Source organism: Paroedura picta, chromosome 5 (assembly GCF_049243985.1).
Source record: "Paroedura picta isolate Pp20150507F chromosome 5, Ppicta_v3.0, whole genome shotgun sequence".
Taxonomy (NCBI): domain Eukaryota; kingdom Metazoa; phylum Chordata; class Lepidosauria; order Squamata; family Gekkonidae; genus Paroedura; species Paroedura picta.
In genome coordinates this window covers 47,411,074-47,430,344 of record NC_135373.1, presented here as the reverse complement: position 1 = coordinate 47,430,344, position 19,271 = coordinate 47,411,074, and the positions used below count along the sequence as shown (strand labels likewise).

At 44.2% G+C, this 19,271-nt stretch overlaps 1 protein-coding gene and 1 long non-coding RNA gene across 3 annotated transcripts in view; one reads left to right on the top strand and one right to left on the bottom strand.

The window, feature by feature from the left end:
* The window catches only part of UBXN11 (UBX domain protein 11), a 36,004-nt gene extending 31,417 nt beyond the window's left edge, over positions 1-4,587 (bottom strand). Inside the window, exons 1-3 of one of the 2 annotated variants that reach the window (XM_077337734.1) lie at positions 4,319-4,587; positions 1,726-1,823; positions 525-562 (exon numbers count right to left, since the gene is read on the bottom strand). In XM_077337734.1, coding sequence (XP_077193849.1) covers positions 525-562; positions 1,726-1,790 — 103 coding nt within the window. In that variant the 5' untranslated portion in view covers positions 1,791-1,823; positions 4,319-4,587. The remainder of the gene's footprint in view (positions 1-524; positions 563-1,725; positions 1,824-4,318) is intronic. The other variant, XM_077337735.1, reaches the window with a different exon arrangement.
* Positions 4,588-8,310: 3,723 nt separating this feature from the next.
* LOC143837662 (uncharacterized) lies at positions 8,311-17,288 on the top strand. The gene is made up of 2 exons (XR_013231043.1): positions 8,311-8,586; positions 16,330-17,288. It is a non-coding gene; the product is annotated as an uncharacterized LOC143837662 (long non-coding RNA).
* The last annotated feature ends 1,983 nt before the right edge of the window (positions 17,289-19,271 follow it).

Here is a 19,271-nt window from a genome sequence, read left to right as displayed (position 1 = left end):
TGCTTTTATTGGACAGATAAACATGCTCACGCAAATTACATAAAATTTAAAAGATCAGCCAGGTAAATTTGAAATGTGTGCTTAGAGGGGGTCATGTTTCTGGTAGTTTGAAACTTCAACAGATCCCCCTATCCTATTTCCATCCCACATGCAGACTGGGACAGAGTTTATTTATCTGCTTCATATCTCACCACTTTTCTCCCCAATGGTGAAGTTTCCTTCATTCTCCAGTCCTCCATTTTAGCCCTGTGGTAGGTTAGGCTGACAACATGGAGCTGAATTCCCCACTCTGCTACAGATTCAATGGACAACTTAAACAATCTCACAGTACAGCTACCTCCTTCCAAGTGGATTTTATAAAGATGCAACTCTGTTTAGGATTTCACTATCAACCTTTTTTCTGGTCTGTAGAAGCCATGATTATCAGTTTTTCAATTCACTGTAAGGGAATGCTGAAGTATTTACTTTGCAGTATAGTATAATCAGAATAAGGTATACAAATGAAGAACAGATACATCACATACCATTTAAGCCACTGTCTCTGAATGGCACTGCCCTTTTCCTGGAATCAGGAAGGAAACAAGAGACAAACCTGCATAAGATACACTGGAGATTCATGATGAGTTGTATTGACTAAACCTGAAAATTGTTAATAAAACAACTTAAACTGTTAATCTACAAACACGTTCTTCAAAGGATGGGGGACACCACACCACAAACATACATCAGTTAAGCCCTTTTCATATCATTGTAGAAGGAAGGAAAGATTACAGGGATAATAGGAAGAAGAAGAGTTGGTTCTTATATGCCGCTTTTCTCTACCAGAAGGAGTCTCAAAATGGCTTGCAATCGCCTTCTCTTTTCTCTCTCCACAGCAGAAACCCTGTGAGGTTGGTGAGGTTGAGAGAGCCCTGATATTACTAGAGCAGAACAGTTTTATCCAGGCAGTGGCGAGCTCAAGATCACTCAGCTGGCTGCATGTGGAGGAGCAGGGAATCAAACCGGGCTTGCCAGATTAGAAGCTACCACTGAACCACTTCACCAAATTGGCTCTAACAGTTCTGGTTAGCAGCTCCAAGCTAGAATCAGAGTAAAAAGCTTTAGCTTAGCAGAAGAGCACATCCTTCAGACTTGCATATAATCCCTGCCATCTCTGGTTATAAATTTCAGGTCTTTGAAAGCACCTTTCCCTGTCTGAGACCTCAGAGAGCTACTGCCAGCCAGATTTGTCTTTCTCAACCTTCCTAATGCTATGACCCTTTAATACAATTCCTCATGTTGTGGTGACCCCCAACCAGAAAATTATGCAAGGGTTCTTTCACAGAAATGAAACCAAAACTGACCAATGGCATGAAGATCCATTGTTCATGATTTTATATAAATTGTTTTTTTTTCTGGGGTTTCTCAGTTTAGTTCTGCCTCTTGTCCCACCATGCCGATCTCGCTCTTTTCCGCTGCTCCAGACAGATGAATGCTCTATCTCGATCTACCCTGCAAGGCTGTTGTGTGGATGGCGCCTCCCTGGCCAAGCTGCTTGCCCTGCTGAGACCCCTGTGAAAGGGTCATTCAATCCTCAAAGGGGTCCCAACCCCCAGGTTGAGAACCACTGCTCTAGATGGCCCATGGCATTTGCACTCCTCTCTGTACTGTGACAGGACCCAGGCAGGAGCCAATAAAGGCAAGCTCTTCCTATGGATCCCACAGCCTGAACTGGCTTCCACTTACCCTTGGCTATGCATGTTGAATGGCATTCTTCGAATCTTTCCCAGAGAAGAGAGGGGAGAAGTCATTGCTTAACCTGAACACAGGGGTTTTTTTAGATCCTGGAAAGAAAAAGAAGCAAGCATTTATAGTTTCTCCTCCCACCCACACACACAGACACGCATTCAAGGAGAAAGCAAGCACCTGAAAACAGAGTTATGCAGTAGAGATTGCCGATATAGGATAACAAAAGGATAGCAGGGCTCCAGGTTGCATGAGAAAATGTCAGCAAGTACCCCTTTTCTCAACTTTGCATGACTTCTAGAACTTTTTCTATCATATTGTTTAACCAGTCTCACATACTCTGGCTTCTTGAGCTGAGAGACAGACCCCATTACAATATATTTCACATTCTTCCTCCCCAGTCTGAAGACAGGAGCAGAGATCCAGGAAGGTTTTTAAACTTCAAGAGTTATCTTGCAAATTCATGCATGGTGTCTCACCGAGATCTCAGTCTTCAAGCCAAATAAATACCCCAATTATTTTTTCCCTAATCAAACAAGGCACAATATGGGGTTTTCAACATTAATAATAATTTCAGTTATGCCAATAAAGGTCTATTATTATTAAATATAATTTCACAAGAATAGCTTTGTTAATTTATTCTAGCATACTCCTTTGTGAGGTAGAGCTCATGTTGGAATAAATCTGGTGACTCTTAAAGGCACTGCTTGATTTCTGTTTTCCTTTAATATGCAATGTAAAAGTGTATCCAGCTAACGTTCCAATAACACAATCTTCAAGGATTCAAATGGGTAGCCATGTTGGTCTGAAGTAGCACAATGAAATCAGAGTCCAGTAGCACCTTTAAGACCAACAAAGATTTATTCAGAGCGTGAGCTTTCAAGTGCAAGCACTTAAGGGACAATGCCTAAATACATATATCAAACTTTGCAGTTATGTTACAAGCAAATAAACTTACAATCAAATGGAATGCCAAATTTTGATCAGCCCATTAGAAGGCCAGAAGCTCTTTCCAGTAGGCAACTAAACAAAGTAATTTCTTGGATCCATACTGTATGTTTAAGGAATACATGGTTGACAAATTTGGACCAGGCAAAAATCTGTTAAACTCATACAACAATTAGGTATATATAAACCTGAGAGCCAAGTGAAAGTTTACTGCAGACAGCTAACCCACATAACTAATGGCTCGTGTTGGTTGGGTCTACTCACAGGAGCTCTGAAAGGCCTGAAGTGGAGACTCATAAAAGATTGCAGTATCTTTTACCCTTTGTTTTTTTCTCTTTGTACCTATCTTCTTTCGGGCCAGGGACCATTAACTGGTTGGTGGCGGTGGAGCATAGGGCTCTTTTGGGGGCATAAGCAGGGAAGTGGTCCCTCAGGTACACTGGGCCCTGACCACATATGGCCTTAGTGGATGGGCAGATTTTTTTTAAAAACTTGGCTTAGATAGCAGCTCCCACATTCAGGCAAAAACTCTGCTTAAAGGATGTCATTCAAAAAGGCATATACACCTGCAGCCACACAGTGAATCTCCTTGGAGTTGCCAATACAAAGGTGCAACTCTGTTTAAAAAGTGACATAGCCAACACCCCCCAGAATTAGAACTGGTATCCAGACTACAGAAATCAGTTCCTCTGAGGAAAATCACAGCACTAGAGGCTGAACTATAGCAATGCCCTCTGTGCTGAAGGCCCTCCTCATCCCCACCCCCAAATCTCCAAGAAATTCCCAACTCAGAGTTGGCAACCCTAAAGCCCTTAGGAAAATTGCTTTAAAATATCAACAGCCAAATAAATGCACATTTAAACAGGGTTCCCATCTCCAGGTTGGGCAATCCCTGGAGCCCGGGGAGAGTGGATTGAGGCTTCATGGATTGCCCAGGGGGATATAATACCCTAGAGTCCACCTTCTCCAGGGGAACTGCCCTGTGTCATCTGGAGATGAGCTGTAATTCCAGGAGATCTCTAGGCTAAGGTGACCAGATTTTAACATTGGTAAAGTGGGACACCATTGACTGGGGGAGGGGGTGTTCTTGATTTAAAATTTGGTTTATATGAAGCAACAAAAAGTTTCATAGAACGCACAGAAAGCAAAAATAGTATTGTAATATATATATTTTAATTTCAACATTGCCAGGTGCCCCCAGATGTCCCTCCAGAAGTGGGACAATCTTGTCACCTTACTCTAGGCCCCACCAAGAAGTTGGTGATCCTACAGTACAGTCCTAAGCAGCTACACCCTTCGAAGTCCACTGACTTCAGTGGCGTTAGAAAAGTGGCTCGGATGGCACAGTAACTTGCTTGCATAATGCATGCTCTTAATAATTAAGTTATTATGGGGCTTCTGTTCTAAACATTAATAGACCCTAAACATACAGCTAGACACTTGATCATATCAATGGATCATATATATCTATCATATTTATGGCTTTTTTTCTAGCAGTTAATAGACCTTGAATATGCAGCCAGACATGGCTAGATCATATTTAAGGAGAAGGGGGGGGGGGGAATCACTGATTTCTCCATTCATTCCTTTGGGGTCATCTTGAGCCCCAGAAGCCAGCCTGGCTACTATGCCCCTCCGTGCTTACCTGCGTATAATCCCATGGAGCTTACACCCGAGTAGACCTTCCCAAGATGGCATTTGTTTGCAACCAGGGACGGAACTCAAACACACCTCAGTAGCAGAGGACAGTCACCTGCGAGGATAAACATACCCATTCCCCTTTCGCCTACGAGAAGGATGCGTCCTACTACCCTCCTCCTTCCAAAGCCTTTGCGCGAATGTTGCAAGGGTCTCACGCGCCCATTTGGGGACCTGAGGCAGGAGCCGCCATCTTGTTTATAGCCGGTTGTCAAGGCGACGCCGCCCAAGTCGGGCTCCCACCAGTTCCCCATTAACTACAATTCCCAGCAGGCTGCGCTTCGGAGCAAGTTTTTTTTAAAAAAATATTTTATATTGCAGCAAGGGCAAGGATTGAGGGAAACAGAATTGTCTAACCCCCCCCCCCCCCACGCATCGACTTTCTGCATATTTAAAGTTTACAGGACTAGAGACGCCTTTTCCAGTATCGGTGCCAAGGAATGACAAGTCGACAGAAAGCTTAGCTAAGGCAACCTCGGCATGAATCAGAGGACAGGAGGACCGAGGTGGACTTGCCTGGGCTAAGCCTGCCAGGGATGCCTAAGACATGCATACAATCTAGCCATGTTGTAGCGCCTACTCACTTCCCTTTTGAGAAGGTTAACTTGCAGACTGCAGCCACCCACGCGCCTCTTTTCATATCCAGTTCGATGAAGAGTTTTGATGAATTTGAAAAGTTGCTTTGGTCTTTCTGTTTTTTTTCAGTTGATCTTAATAAAGATGCTTAGGCTTGCTTTTATTTTGGAATGTATCATAAACTAAGCTGACCCCCGGGGGGGGGTCTTGATTAAAAATTTGGTCTCTATGGAGCAACAAATATTTTCATAGAACTTCTAGAACACAAGAATAGTATTGTAATATATATATTTTTACTTGCAACATAAGTACAATTTGCTAGGTGCCCCCAGATGTCCCTCCAAAAGTGGGACAATCTGGTCACCTTATCACAAACTGCAACAAAACTTGGACTTTATAAACTCCCAGTCCTAGGAAACGGGAAGTATTTGATGTCCTGGGAATAAAGCCTACATATGGAAGAAGCCTCAGACTGGGTAAACCCAGGCTGAAATCCTTATTGTATCATGGAAGCTCACTCAGTCACGTTCTTGCTCTTTAAGCCTATACTACCTCACAGAATTGCAATGAAAAAAACATAGAAGAGGGGAGAACTTTCTATGCTTCTTAGAGCAGTAGTTCTCAACCTTCCTAATGCCGTGACCCTTTAATAAAGTTCCTCCTGTTGTGGTGACCACCAACCAGAAAATTATGCAAGTGTTCTTTCATTCTGGGATTTCTCAGTTCAGTTCTGCCTCTTGTCCCACCATGCTGATCTTGCTGTTTTCCACTGCTCCAGACAGACGAACACTCTATCTCAGTCTATCCCGCAAGGCTGTTGTATGGATGAAATGGAAGAGGAGCGATGTCGGCCACTTTGGGGCCCCCTTGGAGAGAAGGACGAGATATGAACCGAGTAACGAAAACCAATGATTTGGAAGAACAAAAATTGAGTCCAAGGGCACTAAGATCAACAAAGATTTATTCAAGGTGTGAGCTTTCGTGTGCAGGCACCCTCTCTCAGACAAATTTGATTTGGAGACATCAGTAAAGTGATGTGGGGCACTTTGGGTCCCCCTTGGAGAGAAGGGTGAGGGAAAAGCCAAGAAAACTCATGATTTGGGGGAGGCAACAGTGGCAGCATCCCCACCCCAGCCAAGCTGCTCGCCCTGCTGCAACCCATGTGAAAAGGTCATTTGAGCCCCCCCCCCCCGGTTGAGAACCACTGTCTTAGAGGAATGAATAAACATGCAGTCTATACTGGTTTACTCTGTGTTCATTGGGCCATTTTGGTACTCGAAAAAAGGGGGGCAGGTAGTGGTGGACAAAGAGCATCTCAAAATTGAGCCCTCATGGCATTTTAAAGTCACTTTAAAATGGCAGTGTTGGCATTAGGGTTGCCAGCTGAGGGATTGGAAATACCTGGGGTCTTTAGGGGTGGAACGGGGAGTGGGCAAGACCTCAGTGGAGTATAGTGCTGTGGAATCCACCCTCCAAAGCAGCCATTTTCTCCAGGGGAACTGCTCTCTGTAGCCTGGAGATTAATTGTAAAACCGGGGGATCCCCAGCTCCCCCCTAGGGCCTGACATCCCTAGCTGGCATCCATGGGTTGGATCTCATGGGCTTAGAAGGGTGTAATTCTGTTTAGGTTTACAAGCCTCAGTTTCCAGGGTTTGTAGCACACAGGGGAAGGCAGAGTATCAGAAGCATCTCTCTTTAGTAATTAAGCTAATTTTGCAGTTCAGTAGCATGCATACCTGTGCTTGCAGCCACAACCCTCTTATTCCTGTAAAGATCTTGACAATCCCCAGATGTTTCCAACATACTAAAGAAAGCACATGATAAAAGATGGTGTGAATGTTACCAGAAAATGGAGAAAGGGTGGGGTCAAGATTTTCTCGGACAGAGTGAGGGCCTTTATAAGTGGTCCATTTGGGTCTCTGTATTGTTTGTACTGCGAACATATGAAAGAAACCCAGTTTGCACATTCAGGAAACAGTCCTCTGTTTGAAATTTCAAGGCCAGCTTTTCTACAGACCTCGTTTCAAATAAGGAAAAAAAGAAAATGCAAAGTGGCATTGTACCACCTGGGAAGAATGCCCCAAAGGTACTCACAGTGACAGTCACTTGAACAGGAATATATTGATTCCAACAACAATCGGACGGCCTCCCCAAAGCACATCTCAGCAGTTATTGGGAAACTGAAGTAAACAAGGACAACCTATGAGTGTATCCTATTACTGTCCAGTTAGCTAGTACTTTCCTGACAATTTTTAACAATATTAATAATCAGAATATTCAATGTTTTTGCAGTGTTTTCAGTATTCAGTAGACTGACTGTGCATAACCACAGCAATTCTTACAGCAGCCCTGTAAATTAAGCCAAGGCTTATACTATAGGAGAGGGGGAAGACTAAAAGCCATCAAGTAGGATTGTCAGGTCCTGAGCACTGGGTGGGGAACTCAGTATTCCTACCACCAATAAATTTCTAGCAGAAATGAGATTTGGCCTTTCGCTCCCAGCTCCTTATGAAATCTCTCCCTCGAACATTAACACTGAACCCTGGCTCAAACCCTCAATCAGTGCTACCACCTCATTCTCCAGCAAGTGAGAATCAGGTCTGAGGTGTCAGAATGGACTGAACTGTTTTAGATTGCCAGTGGGGAAAGCACATATCCCTTTACAATGCTCCCTTGCATTGAAAAATTCCCTACAGGAAGAGAACACGTGTCAAAAGAGAACACGGCTAGACCTTTTAACCCTGATATGCTTGCTTTCTATTTCCTGAATTACCCACTCACTGTCTGAAGTAGTGGAGAGTTACACCTTTCTAAGTCTATTGAAGTCACCAGGTTGTGACTGCCAGGGGTGGCCAAACTGTGTCTCTCCAGATGTCCATGGACTACAATTCCCATGAGCCCCTGCCAGCATGCACATCCACAGTTTGGCTTCCCTAAGCCCGAAAAAGCGAATTAAGTAGCCCTGTTCATATATTAGTATGCACATCTGTATTTCTCTTTGTATGAGCCAACACTTGTTCACTTTACAAATGAAACCAGGAGACACGTTGAGCTGCGGACACATGCATGTTTCACATGTAACCTGAGATACGTGTATCAAGAATACTGTACATGGCAGGTCCTATGTTCACTCTAATTTGTGAACAGGGCTGAGAAAAAGAACCCATTTGTTAGCTGGACAATTGCTGTGATGAAGTTTTCCTGTTAGGGCAACGTGCAAACAAAATGAAAACTTGTTAGGAATGGCTGTATCTTCCAAAGCATCAGGAGACTGGGAGCAGCTATAAAGGCACAAAATTGCCACCATGTCCCCTTGTTCCTAAGTGGGATGTATGCATTGGTTAGACTTCCCATTGACAGCCAGTCTGCTGTTGCAAAGAGCACCTTCCTCATCAGCTTAAATGAGAAAGCAGCTGTGGAGAACAGCAAGCTGAGCAAGAGCGTGATTGGTGAGTTCCTTCTGCCTTTTGCCATTGATGTATAAAACCTCCAAGCTTCTTCGAGCAGATCAGGAAGTTCCCCTGCAAAAGCTCCATCCGTGTGTCAGACAGCTGGACCATGAAGGCCGCTCTGCTCATCGGTGCTATCTTGGTGATGAATCTTATTGCCACAGTAACCTCCGAAGACTCACAGAATAAGGTAAGGAAGGCACTTGCTCCATGGGTTAAAGGTTAAAAAGCCATTTCGTGAAGCATTGACCAATGAAGTACTTAGGAAGCTCAGAATCGGTTACCATTCCAACAGCAAGAGCTCATTCCAGGAGTGGTCCAATCCGTTTCCTTTGGAGCTGTGTCTCAATCTGGAGTGACATGCTTATGTCTCTGTTTCATCCTCACATCTATCACCCCTCACTCCACTTCTCCCTCCGGCTACTCTCACCTCCCCACCGTATAGCAATAATGCTGGAAATTATACATCAATGGTGCTGACAGCTAGTGTAATTTTAACATTTTAACCTAACCTCTTGATTTTACCCCCCCCCCAAATGTATTACTTTTATAACATAAACCAAAAAGAAAAAGACAGAAAGCTAGAATAGAAGAAGAAGAGTTGGTTCTTATATGCTGCTTTTCCCTACCCGAAGGAGGCTCAAAGCGGCTTACAGTCGCCTTCCCATTCCTCTCCCCACAGCAGACACCCCGTGAGGTGGGTGAGGCTGAGAGAGCCCTGATATCACTGCTCAGTCAGAACAGTTTTATCAGTGCCGTGGTGAGCCCAAGGTCACCCAGCTGGTTGCATGTGGGGGAGCGCAGAATCAAACCTGGCATGCCAGATTAGAAGTCCGCACTCCTAACCACTACACCAAACTGACTCTCCACCAAACTGGCTCTCAAACAGTGCTATTAGACCTCCATATAGTTGTAGTTAGCCCTAATTCAACTAATACATTTATTAACTATCTATGTATATAGTCTGTAATGCCATAGTTCTTTTAATTCTTCTTCTGGTCTGCCATTCACTAAGCTTAGTGAGCTTTGCCATTTTAGATAGTCCTCCTATTTATCCAGCCATTCTGTTATTTTTGGTGAACCCAGTTCTTAGCTATAATTATTCTTGCTGCTGAAGTTGCGTGAAAAAAAAGTCTTCAGCCTTCTGAGGAATATTAACTGTCATTACACTTAATAGCATGTAGTCAGGATACATCGGAAATTTAATATTTAACATATTTTCAAAAGTAGTATGAATTTTATCCAAAACTTCATAATTATTTTGCAAGACCACCACATATGATAAAAGGGCACAACCTTGTCCTTAAATCACCAGCATTTATAATCAGTTTTTAGACATTTTGTTAATTAATTTGGGTGTGACATACCATCTATAAAAATTTTGTACCAATTTTCTTTTAACAGCTGACATTTCATGTGTTTTACTGTTTTGCCCCACAATAATTCCCACTCATCCAATGGAATATTTCGTTTCAAATTCTGCATCCATTTGCATCTTGATTTTATCTTGCAATTAATTGTACTTTGACTATGATGTTCACTCCCCTGAGAGGCAGTATACAAATTACAGATCTAATTTGTATAAACTATCTGTTGCAGTCCGGAGAAATCGTACCATGCAAATTCCACTTTATCCGGACTACAGATTCTTCCCACCCCATGGGGGAGTTATTTCTCTTACTAATAGTTTTACCAAAGGCTACTAAACTGGGCTGAGGCTTAGTGTTAAGCATATGCTGTTTTGCCTTTGGTAGCTATGACTCAATAACAAGCGTGTTTGGGGTTTTTTTAGGAAGAGGAACTGCTTCTTTATATATTGCAACAACATCAGTAAAGGAAAAAGCACTGTGGCATAGCTGGCAAAACCAACCCCAAAATTCAGAGTTGCTTATAAAAGTTGTGTTCTTATTTATTCTAATATGCAACAAGGTTCTGGTATTGAATACCTTGTTTCTCCTTCGCTTTGTCGAAGCATATTTTATCAGCATGGGCAAAAATTGTAGCTCTCAAGTGGTATAATAACCTGCATTGCATGGATCCAGTCTGTTGAATTCACATATGCCACAGTTAATTTACGGCACCACCCAGTGTGGTGACAACATTATTATTTATCGTATAGGGCAGTGGTCCCCAACCTTTTTACCACCGGGGACCACTAAACACCGGGGACCACTCACCAGGGACCACTCAATGCCTTTTACTGAGGCCCGGGGGGGGGGAGTTTACTCCTCTACTCTCAACCACTGCCCTAACGCTCTCTGATTGCTATGGTAATGTTTAAACATCCCTTCAAAATAAGATACAGACATGCCACAACAATGAACATAAGGAACATTTCATTTTCATGGAAATTTTAACTCATGACAATGACAAATCAATGGGAACCCTGAGCTTGTTTCTCTGCAACGAGATAGTCCCATCTGGGAGTGATGGGAGACAATGACACCCGAAGTGTGTTGTAAAGGGCCGGGGGGGGGGGAGAAGGTGTCCTTCGGGGCCCACCTCCAATTAGTCGAAGGACCACATGTGGTCTGCGGCCCACAGGTTGGGGATCGCTAGTATAGGGTATGTGTAGTGTAGCCAGGAGACCCTAAGACTGCCTGGCAGCCTAGCAAGGGGCGTTTGGAAGTGGTTTGCCATTGCTGCCTCCACATAGTGTTCCTTAGAAGTCTCCCATCTAAATACTGTCCAGGGTTGACCCTGCTTAGCTTCCAAGATCTAATGAGATCAGGCTTGTCTGGAGTATTCAGGTGACAGTAAGGCTGAGAGACCTCTGAGAGACAGAAACCCTGCTAAGGGGGGGGGACTCTAACACCCCCTCCCCTTCTGCAGGCTATTTAGTTTTTCAAAGTAGTGTCTTCCTCTTTACTCCAAGATTAGGGCCTCCGTATCTTCTTAACAGTTGTATATAATTGAGAAATTCTGTAGGTGCAACTTCTCCTTCCCCAATGCAGCAGCAGCAGCAGATCAAACGACATCTGTCCAGGATATGAAATAACTTCTGTCTATCTCAAAATTCTATTATATACACAGCTGTTAATGGGAAACAAATCTACAGTCAAAACCTAAACAGAGTTACACTGTTGTAAACCTGATGGGTTTAGGAGGGTGTAACTCCATTGTGGATTGCAGTGCAAATTTTGAAAGGCAGTCTAGCTCTGTCCACTGTGAATGTTGAGAAGCTGGCTGTCTTTGGCATAAAAGAAAGTTAAGTTTTTAAAAACCAACTTCTAACGAGTAACTAGACAAGTACAGATAAAAAATGAGGCCTGCCAAACTTGGATCCATTAAAAGGTGAGATTAATTGCTCAAAATTGCTCAAGTGGAGTGCCCAGGCATCTGTCCTGGGGCCTGTGTTGTTCAACATATTTATAAATTATTTGGATGAGGGATTAGAGGGGGTACTTATTAAATGTGCAGATGATACTAAACTGGAATGGGTAGCAAACACAACAGAAGACAGAATCAGAATACAGGATGATCTTGATAGGCACGAGAAGTGGGCTAAACGGAGGGCCATTCCGCACCGGGATCCATGTTGCAAATTGGTTGCGGAACGAAAAATCGCCATTTTAAATAGTGGAATTCGTTGTTATGCATACCTGCCTTTGTAGAGGAATCCAGTTGCGTTTCTATCGTTTCCCACAGGTTTCCGGTCTCAGCAAAAATCGCTAGCCAAGAAGCAATATTGCCGAGCTGTGTCCCACCCCTGGCCATCAAGCAGCCAATGGGCGGCCGTTATCATGCTCCCAAACAGCCCCTTTCACTTTAAGGAAGGTTTAAAACACACACACACACACACACACACACACACACACACACACACACACAGACGTTGCAACGAATCTGCGTTGATTCGTTGCAACGGAGAGACCCATCCAGCTAGCAGGTGGTGTTTGAGCTGACGTTTCATCGTTGCCACGCTCCCCCCGAGTGACCCCCCCCCTCATGGGTGCAATTTTCGGCCGAAAACAGTGTGAAAAATAAAGTGAAAATAAACCAGCAAATGGGCCTCTGTGCTGCTTGTGCTTGGTGACTTTAAACAGAGGGACTGCAGCCAGGGAAGCCTCGGTGGGTAAACGAAGGCTTGCCGGTGTGTTGATCTCCGCTTGCTCGGAGAAAAAAAAAATGGCGATCGCTTTGCTGGAAGATCAGAGGAGAGAGCCAGGGGGGAGGGACTTTGCAGAAACTGCAACAATGGTAACACACAGAACTTTTCTGCTAGTGTTGCAGATTGGTTGCAGGAGTGTAGCGCTTTCCGGAGGGTGAATCCACTTTTTGGGATTTCCCTGAAAGCGCTACAATGAAGCGCTTTTTGTGGATCGGTTTCAGGAGTGTTGCAGATTGTCAACGACGTTGTGCATAATGGCAAAACTGTAGCGATTTCAATTTGTAACCATTGTGCTATTTTGGACGAGTGTGAAACGGCCCTGAATAAAATGAAATTCAATAGAGACAAATGTAAAGTTCTGCATTTAGTTAGGAAAAACCATTTATACCAATACAGGATGGGGAAGACTTGTCTTGGTAGTAGTATGTGTGAAAGGATTTAGGAGTCTTAGTAGACCATACGTTGAACATGAGTCAGCAGTGTGACTCAGTGACTAAAAAGGCAAATGGGATTTTGGGCTGTATCAAACGGAATTTTGTGTCAACATCACGGGAGGTGATGGTACTGCTTTACTCTGCTCTGGTTCAGCCTCACTTGGAGTACTGCATTTAGTTTTGGGCACCCCAGTTGAAGAGGGAGGTAGACAAACTGGAGCATGTCCAGAGGAGGGCAACAAAGATGGTGAGGGTTTTGGAGACCAAGACGTATGAAGAAAGGTTGGGAAAGCTTGGTCTGTTTAGCCTGGAGAGGAGACAACTGAGAGGGGATCTGATAACCATCTTCAAGTATTTAAAAGGCTGCCATATAGAGGATGGAGCAGAGTTCTTCTCTCTTGCTCCAGAGGGGCAGACCAGAACCAATGGGTTGAAATTAATGCAAAAGAAATTCCGTCTAAACATCCAAAAGAAGTTCCTGACAGAGCGGTATCTCAGTAGAACAGGCTTCCTCTGGAGGTGGTGGGTTCTCCATCTTTGGAGATTTTTAAACAGAGGCTGGATAGCCATCTGACCAAGAGGCTGGTTCTGTGAAGGCTTAAGGGGGTGGCAGGTTACAGTGGATGAGCAATAGGGTTGTGAGTGTCCTGCATATTGCAGGAGGTTGGACTAGATGACCCATGAGGTACCTTCCAACTCTATTATTCTATTACTCTACGATTCCAAAAAATCTTTTCATCAAGTAACAAGGGACCTCCCAATGAACCAAGCAACACATTTTAAAAAACAGAAGCCAGAAGATCCATCCTGATTTCAGTGTTCTTTTGTTTGTTTGTTCATTAGATTTCTATACCACCACTCCCAGACCAGCCAGCTCATGGTGGTTCATTAAAAGCACAGCAATAAAAACACTAATTCCCATAGGACAGCGAGGCTATGCCATCTTGCCAACAAGTAACAATACAAAAAAAATGAAATAAAACATTGTAGATAGCGACAATAACGATAAGACTCTTACTCCTCAACTCATCCATTCCCAGCTAAAAGATGTTAATCAGGGGGAAATGATTGGCCCTGGGGGGGGGGAGTGTCCAGATTTCACAAAGGACAGGGGAAGACCTGCTCTTATACACCCGGTATTTGGCTCAGCCTCAACCGAAAGCCTGGCAGAAGGGCTCTGTCTTGCAGGCCCTGCAGAATCCAGAGAGCTATGACAGGGCCCATAGATCTTCCGAGAGTTCATTCCACCAGGTGGGGGCTATGTCTGAAAAAGACCTGGCCCTGGGCAAGGCCAGGCACGCTTCCCGGGGACCCAGGGCCATTAACAGATTCATACCCACAGAGCGAAGTGCCCTGCGGGGAGCATAAGGAGATAGGTAGGAACCAGGTCGCGTATAGCCTTAAATTTCAAAACCCATACCTTGAACTTGATCTGGAAGCAAACCAGCAACCAATGCAGCTGTCTCAGCAATGGCTGGACATGGGCCCTCACTTATACCCTGCCTCAGTACCCACTGAGGACCTAAAGTACCTTATATCCTCTCCTCCATTTTACCCTTGCATCAACCCTGAGGGGTAGGTTAAATTGGCCCAATACCACCCAGCAAACTTCCATGGCAGAGTAGAGATTTGAACCCGGGTCTCTGAGACCCCACTCTGACACTCTAATCACTATACCAAGGGCTGCCAACCTCCATGTGTGTGTGCTGTGTGTGTGTGGGGCGGGGTGTCACATAACATTGTACTTTGCCTGTACAACTGAACGCCTATTCATTGCTCCAGGCAGTTTGCTCTAAAAAAAACCAGGAGAGGGAGGTGGGTGCGAAGACGGGTCATTGGAGGCAGAGATAGTGCTTCTCCTCCTCCATACATTTCTTTAGCATGTGGCCTGCTGGTTGCTTTCATGTAGCTTATGCATTTTAGGTTGCGGAATCCACTTTATGCGATTCCCCAACTAGCGCTTTAAAATGGCGGATGTTGCTTGAGGTTTGCTAGATGGACACGGGAGGTTGGTGAGGTTGTGAAAAATGGCAACAATATGGCATCTTCATAAGGTAAGCATTTCACTATATTTATCGGGTGCAGAAGGAGGACAGGGAAGAAGAAGAAGAGTTGTTTTTTATACCCCAATTTTCACTACCTGGAGGAGTCTCAAAGTGGCTTACAATCGCCTTCCCTTCCTCTCCCCCTGTGAGGTAGGTGGGGTTGAGAGCTCTGAGAGAACTGCTGTGAAAACAGCTCTAATGGGACTGTGACTAGCCCAAGGTCACCTGGCTGGCTGCTTGTGGAGGAGTAGGAAATCAAACCTGGCTTGCCAGATTAGAGGTTGCCACTCTTAACCTCTGCACCAAGCTGGACCTCAGTGAAGTACAATGCCACAAAATCCAAACATCCTTTTTCTCCAGGGAAACTGATTTCTGTAGTCTGGAGATGAGCTGTAATTCCAAGGGATCCCCAGGTCCTACCTGGAGGCTGGCATCCCTACTTCCAACTGAGTTGTAGAGAGCTGCTGCCAGTCAAAGTAGACAATACTGGCCTGGATCTGACAAGGGTCTGACTAAGTTTGCGGCAGTTTCATGTGTTTCTCCCAAAGCAGGTTTTCCTTAGCATACAAAAGTTTATCGGGGATCCATCACACACACTTGCATGCAACTGGACCTTGTACACTGAGAAAATTATATGATTTATACACCAAACAAGAGTGGCTGTGAGACTTATCATTTTGGCCTACTGATTTTGTTTTTCTCTTATCTGTAGCACTTCCTGGAAAGGCATATTCTAATAGCATACAAGGAGGGGACTCTCAGATCTATACTGAGGGTGTTTTATTTATAACTCACCCTTCCTTGGACAATTAAATAGCAACAATTATAACATTAAAAACATTTTACATATCCTAATCAGCTAGATTAATTCAATTCTGTCTTTAATTTTCCAGTGGGCAATGGTGCATATGTCACCTTGTGGAATGGTGACAGCTTGGCCAATGTGTTGAGCAGAATGTTGATGTTTTTGTCTTCGCCCATAGGCCTGGTGGAACAGCTCTGTTTCACGGGCCCTGCAGAACTGTCCCAAATCCTGCAGGGCTTTGATTTCTCCGGGAAGAGTATTCCACCAGGACAGGGCCAGGGCCAAAAGGCTCTGTCCCTGGTCAAAGTCAGTTGGACATACCTGGGAGTGTAGATCTTGAGAAGGTTCTGCTTACTCTGTCTTAAGCTCTTTTGGGGAAGGAAGTTGTCCCACAGGCAACTTACAACTTTGTGGTAATTTACAAGTTCAGGAAGGGAAGTTCATTCAAGTTTCATGGCATGTGCATCCATGTAGATCTCTGGTTGTTCCAGATTCCTCTCATACCATATAAAATATTTTTTCCAAATTCCTCTTCCAGGTCGTCCCAAAAAATGCTACACTTTCCAACTCAGCCGGCCAGCCCATATTGTTCTTATCTGGACCAGTTTCTTTTCTGTTGTCATTCCTGTTGGTCTTGGGTCACCTCCTGCAAGTTTTCTGAGGTTGGAGTCTCCTTCCTCCAAGGGAAATCCCAGGAGGATCCTCCCACCCTTATCCACCTTCGGAAAAAGCCGTCTTGGTTGCTGATGACACCTTGACAAGCCAGCTCTGCTCCAATCCTCCTCCTCCTATAACGCTGCATTGTGTGTCCACCTGCAAAATCCAAGGTTTCTGGTCTCGATCTTCTCCACAGTGGCCATTTACTTGCCCAGAAAATAAATGCCCACAAGTCTGCCTTTCCAAGTGCCAGGAGTTCATACCAAGAAAGCCAGGATGACAGATTGTTTTCTTTCAGAATAGAGCTGCTTGGAAACACCACCTCACCCAAGACTGAATCGGAAGGCATTTTCATCAGAATGTTTTTATGCCCAAGGCAAAAAGGCCAGACGGCATATTCCCTGGCATCTGTTATAATCGGCCCCACCCAGACCAAAAGTGCTCCTGTTCATTGCAGTGGGGATGGCACAGAAGATCATAAAAGTTTGTGTCCAGGATGGACAAGATCTGCCATCCTGAATGGTACCCCCAAATGGATCACCTGAAGCGACCCCATTTTGTCTCAACTGTATGTTCTCACCTGGCCCAAGAAGCATTTGGAGAAATGACCAGTGGCCAAGTCTGGAAATCCCACCCTTGAATTGTACAGCCTGGGAAGGTGAACCCCCTGGTGAACTGGCAGACCTCACATAGTTGTGGAGAATGGTTCAAGACTGGATGGAAAGGATCCAAGATAAGAATTATACGTCTTGAAGCTCTGCTCCCTTCTCTACTCCCCCAAAGCTGGAGTGCTGTGTGCTTGGCTTATTCCATGAAATAAAGTCTTCATAGCTGACAAAACCTGCCTTTTTGTTGTCTCTCTTGTGGCAGAAAGTACCATCAAGTTACAACCAACTTACAACAACCATGTAGAGGCTTCAAGGCAAGAAACAAACAGAGAGGGTTTGTTGTTGTCTTCCTCTGCATAGCAGTCTTGGTCCCCCATCCAAGTAGTGACCAGGGTGTAAAGCTTTTATTCCAAACCTTGTGCTCAGAGGTACAATTATTCTTTTAAAATGTTTAGAGAGAATTTATTTAAAAGTTTATAGTTACACTCAGCATACAGTAGGCATGTGGCTCTTTTGGTTGGCGGGAAGTAAGAGCCATGGTATAAGTCCACTGCTCTTATGACTAGACCACACTGGCTCTAACCTTCTGCCCAAAGTTTGCACTGAAGACTGGTGCTGCCTTCCTCCATTCAGTAATATGGAGGGGAACTCCTCTTTCACCTCAGACTCTTTGGTTTTAATTCTCTCAGAAACCCAAACCGCTTGTACCAAGCTCCTGGAGAAACCCCAGAGAGAACAATGTGTCGTTGCCCACTGAGATGGATTCAGTTTTGAAAGAAAACTGGCTAGGCTTCCTTTGTGCCTCCCGTTAAAGGCCTGGCCCAGTTCGTCAGAACCGAATGCCCAATTGTAATGACTCCGATTCTCCTGCATAGTGAAAATATATCCAACATGGTTGGCTCTATCAACCTCAGCGCAGGTGACCCGCTCTTTCACCAGTGAACATGTACTCACAGTAAACTCTGTAACAAGTTTTCAAAGAATGTATTTATTTGCTTCACAAATTGCCACAGGGATTCAGGAACAAACAGGCCCTGGCTCTGCAAGGTTTGCCTTTGTAATACCTCTGCTGGGAAACAGACATGCATAGACACTATGTGGTGTCTAAGAAAGGAAGTGGTGAGTCCCATCTTCTACTCTCAGCCCCCAAGAGCATGGGTAAGAAATGTGACACTTCCTGCCACCCTGCAAATATACCCTTTCAACAAACTCCATGCAGTATGCACTGTTTTGAAGCAAACAGCGGCCTCTACTGAGTGAAAGGGGTAAGAGCAATCAACTCCTGTCTACCCAACTATGCAAGAAGGGTCAAAGGCCCTGTGGTCCATCACAGGGATGAAGCAGATCCTATTACAGCAACCAATAGCAGAGAAACAGCCTTGTTGATCTCAACATAAGGAAATACTATAAGCTGCATCCACACATTGCCGGTCATTGTGCTACAGCAATGATTGTATTTATTTATTTATTTATTTAGGTTTCAATTTCTATACCACCGCTCTCGACAATAGCCGTCTCGTGGCGGTTTACAAGTATAAAAAAATCAGTAAAATCACAATAAAACTCATAAATCCCACAACCACAGTCGCAACTGGTCAGTCTTGGTCCATTCAGGGAAAACTCAGTTGTGCATAACAAAGTTGGAGTCCAAGTTGGAGTCCAAAGTTGGAGTCCAAGAACAACAAAGTTTAATTCAAGATGTAAGCTTTTGTGTGCACACGAAAGCTTACAACTTGAACAAAACTTTGTTGGTCTTAAAGGTCCCATTAGACTCAAATTTAGTTCTGCTCCTTTAGACCAACATGGCTGCCTGCTTGAATCAGTTTGACAAGGTTTTATTCTAGGTATAACTGTGCACATGGAAGCTTATATCCAGAATTAAACTTTGTTGGTCTTAAAAGATGTTACTAGACTCAAACTTTGTTCTGCTACTTCAGACCAACCCGGGCACCGACTTGAATCTATCAGTTGCGCATGCCTTCTATAGCGCCATGATTGCACAATATTCAATGATACTGGGGATACAGGTTTCAAGTATCCACACAGGACTTTACTGAAATTTTACACATTAAGATTTCAGGAGGCTCCTATGCCAGACTTAAGGTTGTAAACAGGCCTGGAGAAAAAAAATGCCCCATTCATTTTCACAGAGGCTTAATGGATGTTATTTACCTTCAGGTTTTGATTTTAACCTTCAAGGCTATACGCAGTCTAG